Source organism: Dendrobates tinctorius, unplaced genomic scaffold, assembly GCF_039654945.1.
Source record: "Dendrobates tinctorius isolate UK_male_01 unplaced genomic scaffold, ASM3965494v1 ptg000200l, whole genome shotgun sequence".
NCBI lineage: Eukaryota > Metazoa > Chordata > Amphibia > Anura > Dendrobatidae > Dendrobates > Dendrobates tinctorius.
Window position 1 is genome coordinate 1,682,455 of NW_027361867.1, and position 24,913 is coordinate 1,707,367.

General features: G+C 44.1%; 1 protein-coding gene across 1 annotated transcript in view; it reads right to left on the reverse strand.

Annotated features, from left to right (window-relative positions):
* Positions 1-3,749: 3,749 nt before the first annotated feature.
* Positions 3,750-24,913, reverse strand: part of LOC141056818 (uncharacterized) — a 28,704-nt gene continuing 7,540 nt past the window's right edge. Inside the window, exons 2-3 of the mRNA XM_073553294.1 lie at positions 21,002-21,092; positions 3,750-8,576 (exon numbers count right to left, since the gene is read on the reverse strand). Coding sequence (XP_073409395.1) covers positions 7,135-8,576; positions 21,002-21,092 — 1,533 coding nt within the window. The 3' untranslated portion in view covers positions 3,750-7,134. The remainder of the gene's footprint in view (positions 8,577-21,001; positions 21,093-24,913) is intronic.

A 24,913-nucleotide genomic window follows, 5' to 3' on the forward strand; every position in this document is an offset into this window, starting at 1 on the left:
CTCCACCACCCAGTCTGCCACCCTGGAATAGGTGGACAACACGGGCATAGGGACAGGGACGCGCGGAAGCTGGCCATAATTAAGTAGGAATGGGGTCTAGCCGGTGGAATCGGCCACAGCATTGTTCAAAGCAACTCCGCCCACGGTAGCAGGGATTCCCAGTCATCTTGCCTGGCCGAGACAAAATTTCATAGGTATGTGACCATGGTCTGGTTGGATCTCTCTACCAACCCGTTCGTCTCGGGATGATAGGCTAAACATTCCCAAATCCTGCAACCTTTCCTCATAAGACAGGTTTTGCAGACCGGTCACCATTCTGGTCGCTCTTTTCTGAACTTGCTCCAGTTTGTTGATGTCTTTTTTAAAATGTGGCACCCAAAACTAGACACAGTATTCCAGATGAGGTATGACCAAAGAGGAGTCGAGGGCAATAATGACTTCACGTGATCTAGACTGTATGCTTCTGTTAATACATCCTAGAATTGCATTTGCCTTTTTTGCTGCTGCATCACACCGTTGACCTATTAGTATACCCAAGTCTTTTTCACATGTGCTGTTGCTTAGCCCTATTCCTCCCATTCTGTATATGCTTTTCTCATTTTTATTGCCCAGATGTAGTACTTTGCATTTTTCCCTGTTAAAAACCATTCCACTAGTTGCTGCCCACTGCTCCAGTTTATTTATATCTTTTTGAATCCTTTCTCACTCTTCTCTATTATTAGTTATCCCTCCTAGCTTTGTGTCATCAGCAAATTTAATCAGTTTACCCTCAATTCTTTCATCTAAATTGTTGAAAAAGATGTTGAACAATACAGGGCCCAGGACAGAGCCCTGTGGTACCCCACTTTAGACATTCTTCCAACTGGATGTGCAGCCATTTACGACTACTCTTTGGGTGCAATCACTAAGCCAGTTATGAATCCACCTAACAGTTGCCTTGTCCATTCCATACCAAGTCATTGTTTTCAATAAGGATTGTGTGAGATACTTTGTCAAATGCTTTGCTGAAGTCAAGATATACTATATCTACAGCATTTCCCTGATCCACCCAATCAGTGATTCTGTCATAGAAGGAAATTAAGTTAGTCTGACATGACTTATTAGTTACAAACCCATGCTGACTCTGTTTAATCACTTCATTCTTATCCAGGTATTGACATACATGTTGTTTAATAATTTGTTCAAAGATCTTTCCTGGTATAGACGTCAGACTCACCGGCCTATAGTTGCCTGGGTCCACCTTCTTCCCTTTTTGAAGATAGGAACATTTGCTCTTCTCCAGTCTTCTGGGACTTCTCCTGTACTCCAAGTATTTTCAAATATTATGGAGAGGGGTTCAAAAATTTCTTCTGCTATCTCCTTCAGTACTCTAGGGTGTAGTTCATCAGGACCTGGAGACTTGAATTCATTTAAGTTAGCTAAGTGTTTCCTCACTATCTTTCTGTTTATAGATATCCTGGATTCCTCTATTCCCTTAATAGGACAGTGAAGAACAGTTGATGTTACATTTCCTTTCTGAGAGAAAACAGATGCAAAATAGGAATTTAAAAGTTCGGCCTTCTCAACATCCTGTCTTACCATTTCATCATTTTCATCCGGTAAAAATCCTATAGCATCTTTGACTTTTCCTTTACTTTTGACATATCCCCAAAATCCTTTATTATTGCTTTTGATGTCTCTTGCAAGCCTCAATTCATTGTCAGCTTTAATAATCTGATTTGTGCCCTGCAGGTTCTGCAGACAGCATTATATTCTTCTTTAGATATGCCTCCCTCTTTCCTTTTTATAAACATTTCATTCTTCCTTTTTAGCATGTGCTTAAGTTCTGTGTTCATCCATCCTGGTTTCCTTAAATGCTTCCTATTCTTCCCTCTTTTTGGAATTGTTAACAATTGTGCTTTGAGAATTTCATTTTTCAAGATTTCCCATCCTTCCTGGACATTTTTGTCCTTAAGGATATCCAGCCATTGGATCCCTCCAATTCTCTTTCTGAATCCCTTAAAATCTGCCTTTCTGAAATCTAACCTTGACGTCTGCGTCTTCACAGGTCTTCCTCCTCTAGTTATCCAAAATTCTAAAATAGCATGGTCGCTAACTCCTAGGGTCCCAGCCACTTTTACCTCCTCAACCATTTCCTCCCTGTCTATAAGGATTAGATCCAAGGTAGCAGTTCCCCTTGTTTTCTCCCTTACCTTTTGGAAGACAAAGTTGTTAGCAAGAGAGGATAAGAATTTCCTTGACCTGTTAGTTTTGCCTGAGAGAGATTCCCAACAAATGTCTGGATAGTTGAAATCTCCCATGAAAACTATGTCATATTTTTGGAGAACTTGGCCATTTGATGCATAAAGAGTTCATCCATATCTTCAGCTTGCACAGGCGGCCTGTAGTAAATGCCTACAATGGTGTCCTTTCCATGGTTCTGTCTTTGTATTCTTACCCAAACAGTAAGTAAGTCCTTGTATTCTTACTCTCAAAAGGGAATCCCCCATGACCACCACTCTCCGTTTCTTCTTCACAACATTTTTCTTTCTCCATCCAGGAGGATTCTGAAGGAGTACAAGGTTGCTGTTTGTGGGCAAAGTCTTATCCTGATGTATTTCTTCATCGTTCTCCTGCGTGAGAGCCTGGTACTGGTTCCTGAGCAGTATGGGTGCTGACTGCAAAATGTAATTGCATATGAACACAGACCCAGTTTCTCATTTGTTTCATTGTGCATTCTGTGCATATAAGGGTGTGACCGCCCTGCTTCTGAGTTGGAAAATCCATCCTGTCTGGCCAATACTATTACTGGTGGTTCAGTCCCTCTGTCCTTGTTCACATTTACGTCACTTGACAAGTGGAAAGGTTTTAAATACAAGAGTTAGGACTGTCCCACAAGGGTTGCCGTCACGTGGCGGGATGGCTTCTACATTATTTTGATCAAAATTATGTTAACTAAATACCCTTATTATTACTACCTTCATGCAATTTTTGCAATATATATTTTTTTACTTTTTTATTCCAGGATATTTGTTTTGTGTTTTGTTTTTGGTTTTCTCTGTGTAAAGGTCATGTGTTCATATGCAATTACATTTTGCATGCACATTAATTTACTTTTTCTGCTCAGACCCAGTTTAACATCTGACATTTGCCTGAATTTTTATATCTACACATGGTTTACACAAATTATATTTTCTTGTGGTAACTCTATACTATTTACCATTAGAAGCTGTGTATTTCTGTAATTATTTGTATGTATACATGATTGATTACCACTTCTATCTCTGTAAAAACAATCCCCTTTAACCCCTTTCTGACATTGGGTGTAAATGTACTTCCTCCCTTTGATGTGGGCTCCGGTGCTGAGCTTACATCTTTTCCGGCACATGTCAGCTGTTTTGAACAGCTGCCATTTGCCCCGAACAGCCTCTGACAGCGGCATTTAATGCTCACTTCCAGCAAGCACTGGAAATCCCGCCCATCGGTGACCCCATCACATGATCATGGGTCACCGATGGGTTGGCATGACAACCAGAGGTCTCCAGCAGACCTCTATGCTTGTCACTGCCGGAATGCTGTGAGCGCCGCCCGTTAGCCAAAACCACATGGACCAGTGATCATCCCGCTGAACTCCCGCTCTCCTATTAACATGGGCAAAACGCTACTCAGACAACACAGGGTGAGGGTAAAACAGTGTGGCCATGCTTTACTGTACAACAAAACAGGCAAATAACACATAGAACACAAAGAAAAGATGAGGTGGCACTCACCAGTGTAAAAAGTCTGTTCTTTATTGATCAAGCCGTTCACAGCATGTCCTCAGGGAGAATGGGAGATAGAGTATGCGAGTGATGACGGCCATTTTGCGCTTCTGCGAGTCCACACTTTCTTTACTTGGTGTGCACCCGAAGTGTCCGGTTACATGAGCTCATCATGGCTAACTGAGCAGTATCGCACCGAGCACATGTAGCGGCCGTGATTTCCCTGTGGTGCAGTTCATCTCTTTGTATGCTAACAAATACAACAGTCAGAGTCTCACCCTTCCACTGACCCGCCGGGATAATAGCTTCTGTGACTACAGATCTTCCAGGGTCACTACCCCAGCTGTGGCCCACACACAGAGAGGAGGTAATGACAAGCTTAGGAAGATGACAGTCCATACAAGGCCAGTTGATCCGAGGATCACAACCTGGCTTCATCTTCCAGGGTCGACTACTCCACCTGTGGCATGCACACAGAGAGGAGGTAACAATAAGTGTAGGAAGATGACAGTCCATTGAGTCCATACAAGGTACAAGGCCAGTTGACCGAGGATCACAACCTGGCTTCATCTTCCAGGGTCGACTACTCCACCTGTGGACCGCGCACAGAGAGGAGGTAACAATAAGTGTAGGAAGATGACAGTCCATTGAGTCCATACAAGGTACAAGGCCAGTTGATCCGAGGATCACAACCTGCCTCCAAACGTATCCATGGTTCAGTCATGGTTCAGTGATGGTCAATGGAGCAGATTTGTATTCTTCCAACTGAGGCTGAAAACCCCCAGGTTGTTTCCTATAGAATCAAAGACCTGTGTCCCTTTTGATGATGTAAAATGGCTGTTGTCCTGTCTCTTGTCCTTTGGATGTATGGATGTCTTGGCAGAATCTCTCTGGCTGTTTCTCTGTCTCTTTATACAGAGGCATGTCACCTATTTTTAGACTTAACAAGTGTCCCTCATTCAGTATTTACATAAAGGGTAAGAATGGAGATAAGATTATTATAGCAATGATTATTTAAACTATTTGCATAGTTTTTCCCTCTCTGCTTTAGAAGTCAACAAACTGGCTCCATAACACAATGAATAATTAGCATATCAGCAAAGATCACCAGTGATCAAGGATAAGCGCACAATAAAAGTCAATATTACCGGCTTACACAAACAAAAGTCTGTTTTCTTGACCAACTAGAAATCAACACTTACATTTAAAGCCAACATACAGATAACATTCTATTATTCTTCATTTGCTAAAAAATAGTCATCTGGTTAATTAAGATACAATGCTGTATGTCTTCACAATCCCAAAAGTAGAAAAATCTGTTTTTAAAACTATTAAAAAAATATAAAAAAGTTCAAATCACCCCCCTTTTGCCCCTTTCAAAATAAAACAATAAAAAATCAAACACACACATATTTGTTATAGCCGCGTTCAGAATCGCCAGATCTATCACTATAAAAAAGAATTAACCCGATCACTAAATGGCATAACGAGAAAAATGTCAAAACGCCAGAATTACTTTTTTTGGCCACAACATTGCATTAAAAAGCAATAAAGGAAAGACCAAAAGATCGTATCTGCACCAAAATGGTCTCCATTAATAGCATCAGCTCGGCACACAAAAAATAAGCCTTCACCCAACCCAAGATCATGAAAAATGGAGACGTGATGGGTATCGGAAAATGGAGCAATTCTTTTATACTTTACCTAATAAAGAGGAGGTATTTTTACTGATACAGTGGGTATGGAAAGTATTCAGACCCCTTTACATTTTTCACTCTTTGTTTCATTGCAGCCATTTGGTAAATTCATATTCATACTATCTATTCCTGACACTGGAGGGGCTTATAAACTTACACAGTATATAGTCTGAGGTCTGGGATCTGCCAATATGGGGCTAGTTTTCTGACTGTTTCGGATACCATGATACATGATTTTAGTTTTTTTTTGTCTAGTCTCGTTTGAATATAGGGCAATGTTAAATAGTCTCCTGATGAGTTGCCTTTGGTGAGAACGATGAAACCCGTAGAAATGAGAGGCTTGGAGAGTGAGTGTGTAAACGTCACCTCACCCAATGTTAGGTGTCGGATTCCTGCCCCTGCACAGGGGGAATCTCGAGCTTTGCCTTCTGTGGTCTCCCATTCAGTCCCAGCCGCAGAGGAGGCTGCTCATTAGAGACGTCGTTCTCAGCGTCTTGCTCAGGCTAGTGCTGTCAGGTTGGTTGCTGCTGCCACCTCTGGGTCAGCTTTGGCAATCCGCACTAGCCAGCAGCAAGCAGCTCCAGAGGCTAAGTCCTTTTTGCAGCCTTCTGAGCATGCCCGTGGGACGTCCTCTCATTGGAGGTCGGGGGTCACACGCTCAGGTTCTTCTCCAGCTCGAATTGGACCATCAGGAAGGTCCCGGAAGGACGCTGCTATAAAAGGCTAGTATAGTCTGTAATTTGTAATGGTATGTGTGATGATGGATGCTTGTGAAACGCTGACTGACTCATTATGAAACCCCTTCCCTCTGATACGTATGCTGTTAGGGTTTAGAGTTTGAGTCAGCGCCGGGTAGTGGCACTGCCTAGCGCCGCAGTGCTCCAAGCTCCAATCACATGTTAGCGCCACTCTGCGCCACACTACATTAGGCACTACGGTACCGCACGTTCAGCGACATCAGCCTGAGCGGCGCTGTGCGCCACTAATGTGCATTCCAGACCAAAGCTTAGGCTGGTTAGTGGCGTTCGCCAGAGCTGCGCTGTACGTACTTCGTGCGGTATTGATCTATCAGCTGTGCCCTGTGGCTGTTAACAGGGCACAGTGTTCAGTAAGGGTCTCTCCCTGGTGTTGCAGTGTTGGCGCCGAACACTGGTGGGTCTAGAGGGACTCTAACCCCGTGTCCTTGGGGCAGGGTCCTGTGACCAAAACACTAGTGTTCACTCTGCAGTATCGCGGCCCTGTGAAGCTACAGGGTTCACCTCCTATTCACCGGGTGAAGTTAACCCGTGTGTGTTCGCTATACCGCCAGTTTCTGTCTGCCATTACCGAGCAGCAGTCTACCATCTCTGCACGGATGACCCCGGGCTGCAAACGCACCTCATTACCATCTTTTATTATTTGTTGCATTCCGCCAGCCCTAACACCCTATATACTGAGACATGGGGTATATGTTTTTTCTATTAGTCACTTTCTAACCTTCAGGGGGTGAATTATGGGTATAGTTTTACATTTGGAATTAATAAGGTTTAGTTTTATCCTTTTATCAGCAAACATGAGGAATGACAAGAGACAACCAATTTAAGAAGATTCAATTTTGGTTAAAACTATTCCAACACTATGAACATAAAAAGGCTTCCCACTATGTGATGTCTCTGATGTTTATTAACAGTTGATTTCCAAGTAAAATATTTCACACATTAAGAAAATGAAAATGGCTTCTCCTCTGTGTGACTACTCTGATGGCGATCAAGAAGCGCTTTCTGGTTAAAATATTTCTCACATTCTGAACAGGAAAAAGGCTTCTCCCCTGTGTGAGTTCTCTGGTGCTTTACAGAATCTGATTTATTTCTAAAACATTTCCCACATTCTGAACATGAAAAAGGCTTCTCCCCTGTGTGAGTTCTATGGTGATTAATACAAACTGATTTATTGTTAAAACATTTCCCACATTCTGAACATGAAAAAGGCTTCTCCCCTGTGTGAGTTCTCTGGTGATTAATACAAACTGATTTATTGTTAAAACATTTCCCACATTCTAAACATGAAAAAGGCTTCTCCCCTGTGTGGGTTATTTGGTGACTAATAAGATGCTCTTTCCGGTTAAAACATTTCCCACATTCTGAACAGGAAAAAGGCTTCTCCCCTGTGTGAGTTCTATGGTGATTAACCAGTTGTGATTTCCTGTTAAAACATTTCCCACATTCTGAACAGGAAAAAGGCTTCTCCCCTGTGTGAGTTCTAAGGTGCTTTACAGAATCTGATTTATTTCTAAAACATTTCCCACATTCTGAACATGAAAAAGGCTTCTCCCCTGTGTGAGTTCTCTGGTGGGTAACAAAATTTGATTTGTGTGCAAAACATTTCCCACATTCTAAACATGAAAAAGGCTTCTCCCCTGTGTGGATTCTCTGGTGATTAACACAATCTGATTTATTGTTAAAACATTTCCCACATTCTGAACAGGAAAAAGGCTTCTCCCCTGTGTGGATTCTCTGGTGCTTAATACAAACTGATTTATTGTTAAAACATTTCCCACATTCTGAACAGGAAAAAGGCTTCTCCCCTGTGTGGGTTATTTGGTGACTAATAAGATGCTCTTTCCGGTTAAAACATTTTCCACATTCTGAACAGGAAAAAGGCTTCTCCCCTGTGTGAGTTCTATGGTGATTAACCAATTGTGATTTCTGGTTAAAACATTTCCCACATTCTGAACAGGAAAAAGGCTTCTCCCCCATGTGAGTTCTATGGTGATTAACCAATTGTGATTTCTGGTTAAAACATTTCCCACATTCTGAACAGGTAAAAGGCTTCTCCCCTGTGTGAGTTCTATGGTGATTAACCAATTGTGATTTCTGGTTAAAACATTTCTCACATTCAGAACATGAAAATGACTTCTTTCCTTTAGGAGCAGTTTGTTTTTTATTGCCTCTTTTGTGACTTTGATTTCTCTTATTAGTCAGTAATGAATCAGAAGATGGGACCTGTTTCATAGGATCAGATGACAGATCATTGCTGTGAATGGATGATGCTATATCTGGAGTAATATCAATCACTTCAGTTGTATCTTGTAGGATCTCAAGATCATCTGATTTAAAAACTGAAGATGTCAGCTGTCCCTCTGATCTCCTGGTACAGTCAACTGCTAAGATAAAAAACAATTTTTTTAATAAAATATCATTGAGTTTTATATTTTTGAACATTTCTACTTAAACTGTCCATAAAAATGGCAAGCTATGTAAAAACTTTAACCCATTCACCCCCAAGGGTGGTTTGCACTTTCATGACCGGGCCAATTTTTACAATTCTGACCACTGTCCCTTTATGAGGTAATAACTCTGAAACGTTTCCATGGATCCCGGTGATTCGGACATTGTTTTCTCGTGACATATTGTTCTTCATGTTAGTGGTAAAATTTCATTCAAACAACTTGCGTTTATTTGTTAAAAAAATGGAAATTTGGCGAAAATTTCGCAATTTTCCAAATTTGAATTTTTATGCCCTGAAATCACAGCGATATGGCACACAAGAAACTTAATAAGTAACATTTCCCACATGTTTACTTTACATCAGCACAATTTTGGAACCAAAATTTTTTTTTGTTACGAAGTTATAAGGGTTAAAAGTTGACCAGCGATTTCTCATTTTTGCAACACCATTTCATTTTTACGGACCACATCACATTTGAAGCCACTTTGAGGGGTCTATATGATAGAAAATACCCAAAAGTGACGCCATTCTAAAATCTGCACCCCTTAAGGTGCTCAAAACCACATTCAAGAAGTTTATTAACCCTTCAGGTGCATCACAGGAATTTTTTGAATATTTAAAAAAAAAATGAACATTTAACTTTTTTTCACAAAAAAAATAATTCAGGTTCAATTTTTCTTATTTTACCAAGTGTAACAGGAGAAATTGGACTGCAAAAGTTATTGTGCAATTTGTCCTGAGTACGCTGATACCTGATATGTGGGGGGAACCACTGTTTCGGCGCATGGCAGAGCTCAGAAGGGAAGGAGCGCCGTTTGACTTTTTCAATGCAAAATTGGCTGGAATTCAGATTGGACGCCATGTCATGTTTGGAGAGTCCCTGATGTACCTAAACAGTGGAAACCCCCTACAAGTGACCCCATTTTGGAAACTAGACCCCCCACGGAACTTATTTAGATATGTGGTGAGAACTTTGAACCCACAAGGGCTTCACAGAAGTTTATAACGTACAGCGGTACAATTAAAAAATCATATTTTTTCCAAAAAAAGGTTTTTTCAACCCCAATTTTTATTTTCCCAAGGGTAACAGGACCCTAAAAGTTATTGTACAATTTGTCCTGAGTGCGCTGATACCCCATATGTGGGTGTAAACGACTATTTGGGCGCATGGCAGAGCTCAGAAGGGAAGCAGCGCCATTTGACTTTTTTGGGTGGAATTGAGATCGGACACCATGTCGCGATTGGAAAACCCCTGATGTACCAAAACAGTGGAAACCCCCCACAAATGACACCATTTTGGAAACTAGACCCCCTAAGGAACTTATCTAGATGTGTGGTGAGAACTTTGAACCCCCATGGGCTTCACAGAAGTTTGTAACGCCCGGGCGTGAAAATAAAAAAATCGTATTTTTTCAACAAACATGATCGTTTAGTCACCAATTTTTTTATTTTCCCAAGGGTACCAGGACAAATTGAACCCCAAAAGTTGTTGTCCAATTTGTCCTGAGTACGCTGATACCCCATATGTGGGAGAAAACTACTGTATGGGCACACGTCGGGGCTCGGAAGGGAAGGAGTGACGTTTTGGAATGCAGACTTTGATGGAATGGTCTGCGGGTGTCATGTTGCTTTTGGAGAGCCCCTGATGTACCTAAAGAGTGGAAACCCCCCACAAGTGACCCCATTTTGGAAACTAGACCCCCTAAGGAACTTATCTAGATGTGTGGTGAGCACTTTGAACCCCCCAGTGCTTCACAGAAGTTTATAACGACCGGGCGTGAAAATAAAAAAATCTTATTTTTTCAACAAACATGATCGTTTAGTCACCAATTTTTTTATTTTCCCAAGGGTAACAGGAGAAATTGGACCCCAAAAGTTGTTGTCCAATTTGTCCTGAGTACACTGATACCCCATATGTGGGAGAAAACTACTGTATGGGCACACGTCGGGGCTCGGAAGAGAAGTAGTGACGTTTTGGAATGCAGACTTTGATGGATTGGTCTGCGGGTGTCATGTGCTTTTGGAGAACCCCTGATCTACCTAAACTATTGAAACTCCCCACAAGTGACCCCATTTTGGAAACTAGACCCCCCCACGGAACTTATCTAGATGTGTGGTGAGCACTTTGAACCCCCAAGTGCTTCACTGAAGTTTATAACGCCCGGGCGTGGAAATAAAAAAATCATTTTTTTCCACAAACATGATCATTTAGTCCCCAATTTTTTTATTTTCCCAAGGGTACCAGGAGAAATTGGACCCCAACAGTTGTTGTCCAATTTGTCCTGAGTACGCTCATACCCCATATGTGGGAGAAAACTACTGTATTGGCACACGTCGGGGCTCAGAAGGGAAGGAGCACCATTTGACTTTTTCAACGCAGAATTGGCTGGAATTGAGATCAGACGCCATGTTGCGTTTGGAGAGCCCCTGATGTGCGCAAATAGTGGAAACCCCCAATTCGAACTCCAACCCCAACACACCCCTAACGCTAATCTCAGCCCTAACCCTAGCCCTAATGGGAAAATGGAAATAAATACATTTTTTTTATTTTATTATTTTTCCCTAACTAAGGGGGTGATAACGGGGGGTTTGATTTACTATTTATGGCGGTTTTTATGTTTGGCAGCTGTCACACGCTAAAAGACGCTTTTTATTGTAAAAATAGTTTTTGCATCACCACATATTGAGAGCTATAATTTTTCCATATTTTCACCCACCGAGTCATGTGAGGTCTTATTTTTTGCGGGACGAGTTGACGTTTTTATTGGTACCATTTTCGGGCACGTGACATTTTTTGATCGCTTTTTATTCCGATTTTTGGGACGCAGAATGAACAAAAACCAGCGTTTCATGAATTTCTTTTGGGGGGTGCGTTTACACCGTTCCGCGTGCGATAAAATTGATAAAGCGGTTTTATTCTTCGGGTCGGTACGGTTACAGCGATACCTCATTTAGGTTTTTTTTATGTTTTGGCGCTTTTATGCAATGAAAACTATTTTATATAAAAAATAATTATTTTTGCATCGCTTTATTCTGCGAGCTATAACTTTTTTATTTTTTCGCTGATGATGCTGTGTGGCAGCTCGTTTTTTGCGGGACAAGATGACGTTTTCAGCGGTACCATGGATATTTATATGCGTCTTTTTGATCGCGCGTTATTACACTTTTTGTTCGGCAGTATGATAACAAATCATTATTTTTTGCTTCGTTTTTTATTTTTATTTTTTAAGGGGTTCGCTAAAGGGGTTAATTAATGGGACAGTTTTATAGGGCGGGTTTTTACGGACGCGGCGATACCTAATATGTGTACTTTTATTGTTTTTTTTTTTTTATTTCCAAAAAATGAATTTATTAGGGAATATATATATTTTTTTTAATTTATTTAGCGATTTCTTTTAAATTATTTTTACATTTTTTTTTTTTTAACTTTATTACATTGTCCCAGGGGGGACATTACTGTCATGTGACAGATTGCTGATCTGTCACATCACAGATCACTGTGACAGATCAGCGATCTGTCACAGCCAGTGCTGCAGGCTTCCTCCTTGCCTGCGCTTTGCAGGCACTGAGGAAGCCAGCTTCCTGCAGGCCCCCGAAGGTCCCCGTCGCCATCTTGGATTCGGGGACCTGCAGGAAAGGAGCCTCCCGTAGCAGCGCTGCACATTGCGCTGCTGTGGGGGGCTCAGGGAAGCACGGAGGGAGCCCCCTCCCTGCCGATGCTTCCCTTTAACCCCCTGTACACCGCGATCGTGTTTGATCGCAGTGTGCAAGGGGTTAACGTGTCGGGGGCAGTCTGTCACCACCCCTGACACATTGTGCATTGTGCCGGATGTCAGCTGTGATAATCAGCTGACACCCGGCCGCGATCAGCGGCGCTCACCACGTGAGCGCCGCTGATCGCGCTAGACGTACTATCCCGTCCATGGGCATAGGGGCCCGGGTCCCATGGACGGGATAGTATGTCTGATGTCAGAAAGGGGTTAATTATTTACCAAGACAATGACAGTTCACAGTCTCATAGAAAACCTTGTTGGATGAACCAGTAGTGTGTGGTGCTCAACTGTTTGTTCATTCTGCCTCCCAAATATCGAATAAAAAGAAACCAATCAATGTTATGTAGGCGAAAATAATACCAATTCTCATCTCACAAAAACAAGTCCCCACTCAGGTCCATCATCTGTCAATGGAAAAACAGATAAGGCAGATTACAGTTAATGCTATAGTTAGGATTAGTGTTAGGCTAAAGTTAGGGTTTATTCTAAAGTTAGGGATAGGGTAAAGAATTAGGCTTTTCTCAATTGTCTCCCCAATAATTTGGTCACGTCTGAGTTTTCTATTTTCGGAAAAAAAATAATGAATAAAATGGCCCGTCAGTATTATAGTGCAGAGGAGGCTTATGCACTTTTATGCTCTGACAGTGAAGAAAGTGCAGTGTCAGATGGCGATGTGGATTTTGAGGGCTTTAGTAGCAGCGACAGTGATAGCTCAGATATGAGCAGTGATTCTGGTCCATCCTCACACACAAGGACCAGTACAACAAGAAGGACAAATAGCGCTTCTGGAGAAATGTCTCCAACTCAGGGAACAATGCCCAGTACTAGCGCTGTCCCTAGTGCTCGGGAATTGGCGCACACCAATGTCCAAGGGGCTTTGCCTCTTGCTGTAGCATTTCCCAGATGGGAGGCTTCGGATTCGGCTACTCCATTCATCCCTCATTGTAATGCCATTCCTGGTATAAATGTGGAGGTGGAACATTTTGGACCAATTATTTTTTTAAATTTGTTTCTGACAGATAGCTTGCTAGAGCATATTGTCCTACAAATTTATATGTGTCCCAATTCATCAGCCAGAATCCACGATCCTATTATGCTAGGTCACATTTATGGAACCAACTAATGTCCTAGAAATAAAAACATTTTTAGGACTTACATTCACTATGGGGCTTGTTAAAGAAATGAGCATTCGGTCCTATTGGTCCAACCGCCCTGTTCAAGCCACCCCTATGTTTTCTGCCATTCTTCCTAGGACCTGTTATGAAATGCTCATGAGATTTTGGCACTTTAACGACACTAGTCAGTGCCTGCCCAGAAATGCCCCAGAACATGACAGACTATTCAAAATCAGACCCATCATCGAAGACTTGACAGAAAAGTTCTTAAAGCTTTACACCCGAACAGAAAACATTTCCATTGATGAGTCCCTTGTAAAATTCAGAGGAAGACTGCACCTCAAGCCATTTATTCCTTCTAAGAGGGCAAGGTTCGGAATAAAGCTCTACAAAATGTGCGAGAGTTCAACCAGATACACATCAGCTTTTCGCATTTATGAGGGGAAAGACAGCCAACTAAACCCACCAGGAGGCCCTACTTATCTGGGGACATCGGGAAAATCGTTCTGAGCCTTTTTTTACAATAAGGCTACAATCTGTATGTTGACAACTACTACACCAGCATACCTCTATTTAAAAGTCTGGCTGAACATAACATAGGGGCTTATGGGACCATTCACAAAAACCGTCAGGGGTTTCCACAATCATTGGTCAGCAAAAGGTTCCCAAAGGGGCAGTCAGGGTCTTTACACAATGGAGAGCTGCTTGCCCTTAAGTATAAGGATAAAAATGATATTTTTATCCTGAGCTCGATCCACACAGATGCCACAAGGGCCACTGCAGACCAACAGGGATCCACTACTCCAAAACCTGTGTCTGTCATTGACTACAACAAATATATGGGGTGTGGACCTTGAAGATCAGGTTCTACAGCCATACCAGGAATCAAGAAAATCATAGATCTGGTATAAAAAGTTAGTCATGTATTTGTTTCAGGTGGCCACATATAATTCTTTTGTGTTATACAAAAAAGCCGGAAATGCAGATACTTTCCTTGATTATCAGGAAAAGGTCACTGAAAATCTTGTTTTTGAAAATTTTGTCCCTGCCAATCCTGTAGAATCTGAAGATGTGAGAAGACTCACTGAGCGACATTTTATTGCACTCATCCCAGTAACTGAAACAAGAAAGAACCCCCAGAGAAGATGTCGTGTATGTTCCTAGAGAGGAATGAGGCATGATACCGCTATTATTACCCACAATGCCCATCATTGCCAGCCTTATGCCTCCATGACGGCTTTACAATCTTCCACACAGAATCACGTTTTTGAACCGTTTTGACATTCAAGCATTTGGTTTATTTAGTGACAGACACATTTGAGTAGAGCTGACTTAACAATTTCCGGGGGTAGGTGGGGGAAGGTCTCCAGAGACACGAGCTGGGCACAATATATTGGGCACCACAATGACATTTTTGCAATTTTTGCTCTAAAATTTCCACTACGTGTATCTGGAAATCATCCATGTAATGAAAATGGTCACTATATCCATAGATGAATTCCCAGAGGGGTGTCATTTCCGAAAAAGGAAATGACACCCCTCTGGGAATTGGAAATGACACCCCTCTGCGAATTCATCTATGGGTGTAGTGACCATTTACCCATCTATCTATTTTCCAATGTAAAATCTGGGTAGAAATGTACCATATTTTTCAGACGATAAGACGCACTTTTTCCCCAAAAATTTTTTGGGGAAAAGGGGGTGCGTCTTATAGTCGGAAAATACTTGCAAATGCTGCGGCGGCGCTCTGTGCTGCGTGGAAGGCTCCGCTGGCATTTTGTCAAAGCCCGGAGACCCTTGCAGTTCCATTGCTGCGATGCGGTGGTCTCTGGAAAAATGGAATGGCCGCTGTGGGCGGCGCATGTTCAGATTCAGATCTCGTCCCGAGATATCGTTGCCAAGATCTGAATCTGCAGGGGCGGACACAGACTGTAGTGGGTCCCTGTGCAATAAATTTTTCGGGCCCCCCCAACCCTTCATAGGGCAACAAAGTTATTTGTTGTTATCTAATATTGAGGCTATGCAGGGCTGGATATAATATCTGTATAGAACATAATGTAACCCCCCATAGAATATAATGCAGCCCCCCCCATATAGTATAATGCAGCCCCTCCATAGAATATATGGCAACCCCCTCATAGGATATAATGCAGCCCCTTATATAGCATAATGTAGCCCCTCCATAGAATACAATGTAGTCCTCCTCATATCATATAATGCAGCCCCCACAGAATATAATAAATATAATACAGCCCCCCTATAGAAAATAATGTAGCCCCAAATAGAATATAATACAGCCCACCTCCCCATAGAATATAATGTAGCCCCCATATTATATAACACAGCCTCCCCTTATAGAATATAATGTAAAATGTACCCCCATGGTATATAACACAGCCGCATAGTATATAGCCCAGCACCACATGGTATATAGCCCAGCCCACCATGGTATACAGCCCACCATGGTATATAGACCATGTGACGAACAGCCCACCGCTGTTCACCAATACGTGATGAACAGTCCACCGCTGCCACCAAATTGTGACAAACGGTGGTCCCGCTGCCACCAAAACATGACGGTCAGCGGACCCTGTGTCACCACTATGTCACAATCCCACCACTGACATGGGTGTATCAGCGGACGGAGGGACGCGACACACTGCCGGCACACGGCTATCACAGGCACAGTGGGGGCTTATCTTAGTTATCCCACCACTGGCACCATGTGACAAAAATACCCAGCAAGCTAATCTCGCTCTAACAATTTATTGCAGGGGGGTATTTTGGATACCCCACCACTACTAAAAACCTTCCAAGAACTGCGGGGATTTATGTATATCCCACTTTCTCAGTTCCACTTTGGAACTCGCAGCTCTCCGGCGCCCCCCTTACCCTCAGGTCAGTCAGGGAACTGCACCTAGGTTAATTAGTCGCCGGACGGGCTGCTTGTTGTGCACGGGCAATTAGTCTACTGCAGTGAGGGAATTATCAGTGCTGTGGCCACAGCCCCCCTTCTGCAATATAAGACCCTTCTGGACTGCCAACTAGCCTAATCAATCGCACACATCGCGCTGCCACCATCCACAGTTTACTTAATTCACAGTCTTAAATTAAGAGGGTCCGTGGCAAACCCCTTAAATTAGTAGCGATTATCTAAAGAAGGCGTATAGTTCGTTTCTTAGAGCATGGAGACAAACTGATAATTTTACGATTTATTCCCAAAATGTGGTCAGTGGTTATACAGATAAAAGTTGCTATAAAGTTGAGACACAAAATATGTACAATAGACAAGTATAAAACAAAATGGATGAAAGAAGAAAGTACACTCACATGTGGTCAGTTGGCGTTAGGCATCCCATGCGGCTGGGGGGAGGGGCACTTAACCAAACGTCGCCGCTCATCGGCACGTCTCTCTGGCACGAGGACTTAAGCTGCTCTGCCTGAGTTTTGGGGAGGGAATCCCTTATCCTTTTGGGTCTATGACCTCACGAAATGGGCGGTCTGGGAAGGTCCCACCTTCCTCTCTTCAAGTTATGATTTGGCTACAAAACTTATGAGGATCATATCTTAGCGAGGGAAGCCCGCACAAACACATATATGGCATCATTGTTTGTGATTTACCGAATAGAATCCGAAAACACCAAGCATGCCATAACTAAGACCCTCTATTTGGGAGCAATCCATATTTCAGGTTTTGGAGGTCCGAGAACTACGCATGAGGCACCGTAGCGAAGCCGGGTCCACTCAGATCAAGGAAATATGACTATTATATCTCTGTCATGAGCGGAGTGCGAGCTAGGCGTCTTTTAATATTTCCTATACCTGTAAGCAGCCTCTGGTTTTAAACAAAGGACCATCTTTTCACTTAGCTAATTAACATTCCTAGCTCACAGGAAATGGACGGTTTCAGGTTTTACAGGCTGTGCACATGAAGACACTGGTGTGTGTGTGTGGGAAGAGAAGGGGGGGTTTGCAGCTACACGGCAGGCTGCAATGTCCTGATAAGCAAAGGAGAGACTTCTAGAAGTTTCTAGAAACATTCTTACAGTACATTACAGACCACCATGGTATAATACAGCCCAGCATGGTATATAGCCCCTCCAGAATGGTATAATACAGCCCAGCATGGTATAATACAGCCCAGCATGGTATATAGCCCCCCCAGCATGGTATAATACAGCCCAGCATGGTATATAGCACCCCCAGCATGGTATATAGCCACCCAGCATGGTATGATACAGCCCAGCATGGTATGTAGCCCCCCCAGCATGGTATAATACAGCCCAGCATGGTATATAGCCCCCCGAGCATGGTATATAGCCCCCCCAGCATGGTATAATACAGCTCAGCATGGTATGTAGCCCCCCCAGCATGGTATAATACAGCCCAGCATGATATGTAGCCCCCCAGCATGGTATAATACAGCCCAGCATGGTATACAGCCCCCTCAGCATGGTATAATACAGCCCAACATGGTATATAGCCCCCCCCAGCATGGTATAATACAGCTCAGCATGGTATGTAGCCCCCCCAGCATGGTATAATACAGCCCAGCATGATATGTAGCCCCCCCAGCATGGTATAATACAGCCCAGCATGGTATATAGCCCCCTCAGCATGGTATAATACAGCCCAGCATGGTATATAGCCCCCCCAGCATGGTATAATACAGCCCAGCATGGTATATAGCCCCCCCAGCATGGTTTGATACAGCCCAGCATGGTATATAGCCCCCTAAGCATGGTATAATACAGCCCAGCATGGTATATAGCCCCCCCAGCATGGTATAATACAGCCCAGCATGGTATATAGCCCCCCCAGCATGGTATATAGCCCCCCCAGCATGGTATAATACAGCCCAGCATGGTATATGGCCCCACAGTCCAGTACTAACACTGATTTAATAAAAAAAAACAAAAAACAACACCCTCCTCCCCTTCTCCTCGTGCCTGCGTTGCTCCTGGCTCCTGTCTCCTCTCTTGCTCTGCATGGTACACAGTGAGAGCACGATGACGTCATCGCGCCCCCGCTGAGTCAGAGGCAGAGTGGGGAATGATGGGAGAGGGAGCGTCAGCTGACGCTCTCTCCTCCAGGCTCCATCATTGCCTCCTTCAATGTGGGGATCAGGGGGGTGGAGTCGGTGCTGGGGGCACGCGGGCTCCCCTGCCTCACAGGGGCCCCTTTGCCTCCCGCAGCGCTCGCTGCTCTCCTCATTGCACTACACATGGCTAATTTGAATTTTGACATAACTAGCCATGCGGTGCTGGAGGGGCCCCCTCTCCCCCGGGGCCCCCGTGCAATGCACGGTCTGCACGGGCGGTAGGTCCGCCCCTGTTAATCTGAGCATACACCGCCCCCATCTGCCAGTTTCCCGGAGGCCACCGCATCGCAACAATAGAGCTGCAGTGGCCTCCGGCTTTGACAAAACAGCGGTAGAGCCCCCCAGACAGCACAGAGCGGCACAGCCCCAGCACAGAGCGCTGCCGTGGCCCCAGCACAGAGCGCTGCCGCCACCCCAGCACAGAGCACTACCCCCACCCCAACACAGAGCGCTGCCACCACCCCAGCACAGAGCACCCCTGCCGCCTCAGCCTGGGATGGGATTTTCCGGAGGCCACCGCACCAGCCTGGACCACCGAACAATGTCTGAGACCACTCTTGCACCTGTGCTGATCCCCCCTAGTAAGCTGAATTCGGACTGTAAGACGGACCCCCCATTTTGCACATTTTTTTCCCCTATTTTCCTTTTGAAGATTTGGGGTGCATCTTATAGTCCGAAAAATACAGCAATTATTTTTTCTTCACTGCCCAATGGTATAATTTTCTATGGAACAGCTGTGGTGTCAGTATGCTCACTGCACCACTAGAAGAATTCATTCAGGGAAGTATTTGGTAAAATGCAGTCACTTTTGGGGGCTTATGCTGTTCTGGCACCTCAGGGGCTCTGACAATGTGACATGTCACCCACAAACAATTCCAGCAAAATCTGCTCTCCAATATGGCGCTCCTTCCCTTCGGAGCTCTGACATGCGCCCAAACAGTAGTTTACCCCCCACATATGGGGTGTCAGCATACTCAGGACAAATTAGACAACTAATTTTGGGGTCTAATTTTTCCTGTTACCCTTTGGAAAAAAAATGGAGGGTGAAAAGATCATTTTTTGTTGAAAAAATATGATTTTTTATTTTCACGGCTCTACGTAATTAACTTCTACAAAGTACTTGGGGGTTCAAACTGCTCACCACACATTTCCTTGGGGGGGGTCTAGTTTCCAAATTGGTGTCAGTTGTTGGTGGTCTCCGCTGGTTATGCACATCAGGGGCTCTCCAAACGCGACATGGCAACCGCTAATTATTCCAGCATATTTTACATTCAAAAAGTGAAATGGCGCTCCTTCCATTCCGAGCCCTGCCGTGCGCCCAAACAGTAGATTTCCCCCACATATGGGGTATCGGCATGCTCAGGAGAAATTGCAAAACAAAATGTATAGTCCATTTTCTCCTGTTACTCTTGCGAAAGTAAAAAAAACTTAGGTCTAAAGGAAAATTTGTGTGAAAGAAAAGTAAATGTTTATTTTTTCCTTCCACATTCCAATCATTCCTGTAAAGCACCTGAAGGGTTAATAAACTTCTTGAATGTGGTTTTGAGCTCCTTGAGGGGTGCAGTTTTTACAATGGTGTCACTTTCGGGTATTTTCTGTCATATTGACCCCCCAAACTCACTTCAAATGTGAGGTGGTCCCTAAAAAATGGTTTTGTAAATTTTGTTGTAAAAATGAGAAATCGCTGTTTAACTTTTAACCCTTATAACTTCCTAACAAAAAAAATTGATACAGTTGATATAGAGGCTACTGCGCAGGCGCCGCCATCGCCGGTGACATTGTGCTGGATGTAATTTTTTTCTAAGCCTCACAATAGCTACAATATTATAGGCATTATCAACAATAATATCAATGCTATTATATGCATTATGTAATAATGGGGGCAGGTCAGTGAGGGGTCAGCGACCTGTCATAAGCCAATACAGATGAATATGTAATCAGAGCACCACATAAAGCCCCGCCCACAGCCCCACCCACAGCCCCGCCCCAGAGCACGAGAATCTCATTAACTGAAAACTACAAATACAGATTACACAACAGTAAACCAGAGTTGCCCTCATTTATGGTGGAGCATTGGAGCTACTATGGATCCACTATGTAAAATAATATTGCTCCCCATTTCAGGAGAGATTGTGCAGTATCCTGAATTCCTTAGGATCAAAAACAATGTAATTGGTTGTAAGTTCTATAGAAAAGGGCTTTCACTGCCCAAAGTCATTTGCACAGTTTTGGGTGGAGGAGAATGTTGTGGTCTAGAGGCAAAATGGTGATCATGGTAATACGGCCGGACTACACCACCGATAAAGCAGCCACAGCCGGTGACTGAGAGGAATCTGTGACTTCTCTGCATTCAGTGGTCACTACTCACCTGGGTAGTCATATGTGGGAATCTCCTCTTTACACCACTCATCACCCCTCACATATGTCTCTGTAGTATTAATATGGGTCAGATCTTCACCCTGAAACAAATATTGTAAGTCACAGACAGATGGAGAAGTCCCATCTATGATCAGCTCTAATCCTGCCATCTCCACCGCTCTCATTACACAAGTATAAAACATATAATACTGGTGGATAAAACAAGACTGAGCACAAGACCTTCACAGCCGTCTACACATCATAGGGGAGATCTCCTGACACCTTCTCTCCATCTACCTGATGATCCTGAGGAGCACTGGGATCTTCTTGGTTACAGTCCTGTGGAAGAAGAGGACGGGGACATCTCTCTGGTGTTGTCCTCTTACTGGATAGATCTGGAGGAAACACATACAGGGACTGAATTCATTCTCGACATACAGATAATTATAGGCCGTGTGTATTTAGTCCTGTCTATTACCTGGTGATGTGAGGGGCTGGGGAACCTCCATTATGACGTTCTTGTACAGATCTCTGTGTCCTTCTAAATACTCCCACTCCTCCATGGAGAAATAGACAGCGACATCCTGACACCTTATAGGAACCTGACACATACAATGATACCGTCATCCCCCGATCCCTTCATAGTGTTACTGTATAATGTCCCAGCATTCCCAGCAGTGTCACCTCTCCAGTCAGCAGCTCAGTCATCTTGTAGGTGAGCTCTAGGATCTTCTGGTCATTGATGTCCTCATGGATCAGGGGGTGAGGTGGAGGCCCCGTGATTGGGCTCAGGGGTCTCCCACATCCCTCAGACACAGGGTCCTGACAGCGATCACTAGAGGTCTTCTTCACCACTGTGTAATCCTGGTTATGGAGAGACACATTAATAAATCTCACTCCAGACATTTCCAGAGTCCTCACCTCTCCAGTTCTGTCCATCTGTTATTCCCATAGATAAGAATGATGTAATGTGACGTCATCAGAATCTCTCACCTCTCCAGTGAGACGGAAGAGGATCTCTAGGGTGAGGTGTAACATCCTCTCAGCCATCTTGTCTCTGTCCATATCCATCCTTGATGGGTAAATCAGGAAAATTCTCTTCTGTAGAAGATCTTCACTGTGAGGATCCGATATTGTAGAGACCTGAATGAGAAGAAGATGATCCGATGTAACATCATAAGAATCCTGTGTAATAATACAATTACTGGAGATAATAAGGGAAACATATGAGGAGATTTATTATCTTACAGGGTTTAGTTTTCTCCCCTGACATCTACTAATAAAACCTATATATTTAGGCCACAGACAACAAGCAGTTTCCTCCTCGGAGTCGGCAGCTGAACACGTTCCTCATAGACTCAACGTCACCATCAATTCCCATCAGAGTGAAGGAACATCGCTCCTCTATTCAGCTCTATGGGTCCAGGATGAAATCCACTGCGGCCCCTGCAAGAAAAGAGCGAAGTCTGGTGAGACCCCCGAGGCCGGAGATTTCTACAGCTGCTCTGTGCGCACAGGACCTGTGATGAGGTCACAGGAGGGGAGGAGTCAGGGGTCACATGATCAGGGGCCTCAGTGTGTGCAGGACTCTGCTGTGCTGGTTGTCATGGTGCTGGATGAGGGGAAGTTTATGTGTGCGGCCAGGAGTTTACAGGGTGGATGTAGCAGAGCTGTGTGTGTACAGGATGTACAGAGCAGGCTCGTGTGTGTACGAGGTGTACGGAGCGGAGCTGCGTGTGTACAAGGTGTACGGAGCGGAACCGTGTGTGTACGAGGTGTACGGAGCGGAGCTGCGTGTGTACGAGGTGTACGGAGCCGAGCCGCGTGTGTACGAGGTGTACGGAGCGGAGCTGCATGTGTACGAGGTGTACGGAGCGGAGCTGCGTGTGTACGAGGTGTACGGAGCGGAGCCGTGTGTGTATGAGGTGTACGGAGCGGAGCCGAGTGTGTACGAGGTGTACGGAGCGGAGCCGTGTTTGTGTGGACACCTCTGTGTACGCTGTATACACCCGTATATCCCCAGCTTCGGTAACAGACCCCTCTCTATGCTGTATACACCCGTATACCCCCAGCTTCGGTCACAGACCCCTCTGTGTACACTGTATACACCCGTATACCCCCAGCTTCGGTCACAGACTCCTCTGTGTATGCTTTATACATCTGTATACCCCAAGCTTCGTTCGCAGACCCCTCTGTGTATGCTGTATACACCCGTATACCCCCAGATTCGGTCACAGACCCTGCATCTCTCACACTGTAGAACTGATGCCGGACACACACGGTAAAACTGCGGTCGTCGGTCTCTCATCTCTCGCACTTATACTGATAACATAAGATGGAGTCAGACGAACCCTCCTACAAAACGTGAGAACAAAGTCATTACTACAGGACTGTGTGAGAAAGGGATTTATTCTACAAGAAACGCTGGGGCCACAAATGAGAATAACATAATGTCGTTCATCTTCTCTTTCACCATAGATATTGGCAGTGAGGGCGACTTCCACTTTGCCGCAATGTGGATTTAGTGGCCATAAATAAGTAGTTTACTAGCTTCTGAAAGCTTTCTGGAAGCCGGGAAGGCCTGGTTCCCAGTAAAAGGGTAGAAGGTTCCAGATCAACCGGTCCACCATACATCTGTGCTATCAGACGCTTCACCTTCTCCCAAAGCCCAGAAACCACCGTACAAGACCACCAAATATGTCTCATGTCACCAGATATTCCACAGCCCCCAAAACAGTCTCCCGAGATTTTAGGAAAAATGCTGTGAATTTTTTCCTGTACATAATAGACTCTGTGCAATAGTTTTAAGGAGGTCTCCACAAGGGAAGTCTGGTGACTACCTCTTGATAGGGTGTCACAGCTACGATACCATTCATCAATTGACTGTTCAAACCCCAAATCCTCCTCCCACTGTAACATATACTTCAATTTTTTTATCATATTGTGGAGAATTTATAGCATAGTAGATCAATGAGTAGAGGCGTAGCTAGGGTTTTGGTTAAGGGGGGCGAAACTTCTGAGTGAGCCCCCAACCAGGTAACCTTGATTACAGCTCGGTGACGCACAGTAATAGTGGAGGAGAACCTCAGCAGAGGACCGCGCTGTTGCTGAATATAATTTCTAAATAAAGACCAATATTGATATTACCGCCATATAGTGAGTGGTAGATACCCGTCCTACACAACATACCGTATAAGAGATCACAGCACATCTACAGATGGTGACTTACAGCTGACGTTCTTTCTGATGGAATCGTTCACTTTTCCATCTGGCCCAGACCAACATGACAACTTCTTCCAGCCAGGACTCGTCTGCAGAGATTACAGCAAAGATTCATTTCATGTCTCATGTTTTCAGCACTGTCACCAATGGGACTACTCCCTACCTGCACAAACTCCTTACCCTGCTGATACCCCAATGCTGAGCCGCTGCTGCTGTATGTGTCCCTTTAACTGTACCTGCTGTGTGGCTCTCTGTGCCCTCTAATTTCTAAAGCAACTCTCAAAAACAGTGCCCATATTTTGTCTCCTAGAAAGTAAGAGCGCCATCTGTGCCCCTTTGACAGTCAGCGTTACCTGAGTTCCCTATAACAATAAGTGCCCACTTTACATTTAATAATGTCATGAGTCTCCCCCTGTACAGCTCTCCTATACACTGTATGATGCTCCCCTATACACTGTATGATGCTCCCCTATACACAGTATGATGCTCCCCTATACACTGTATGATGCTCCTCTATACACTGTATGATGCTCCCCTATACACTGTATGATGCTCCCCTATACACTGTATGATGCTCCCCTATACACAGTATGATGCTCCCCTATACACTGTATGATGCTCCCCTATACACTGTATGATGCTCCCCTATACACTGTATGATGCTCCCATATACACAGTATGATGCTCCCCTATACACTGT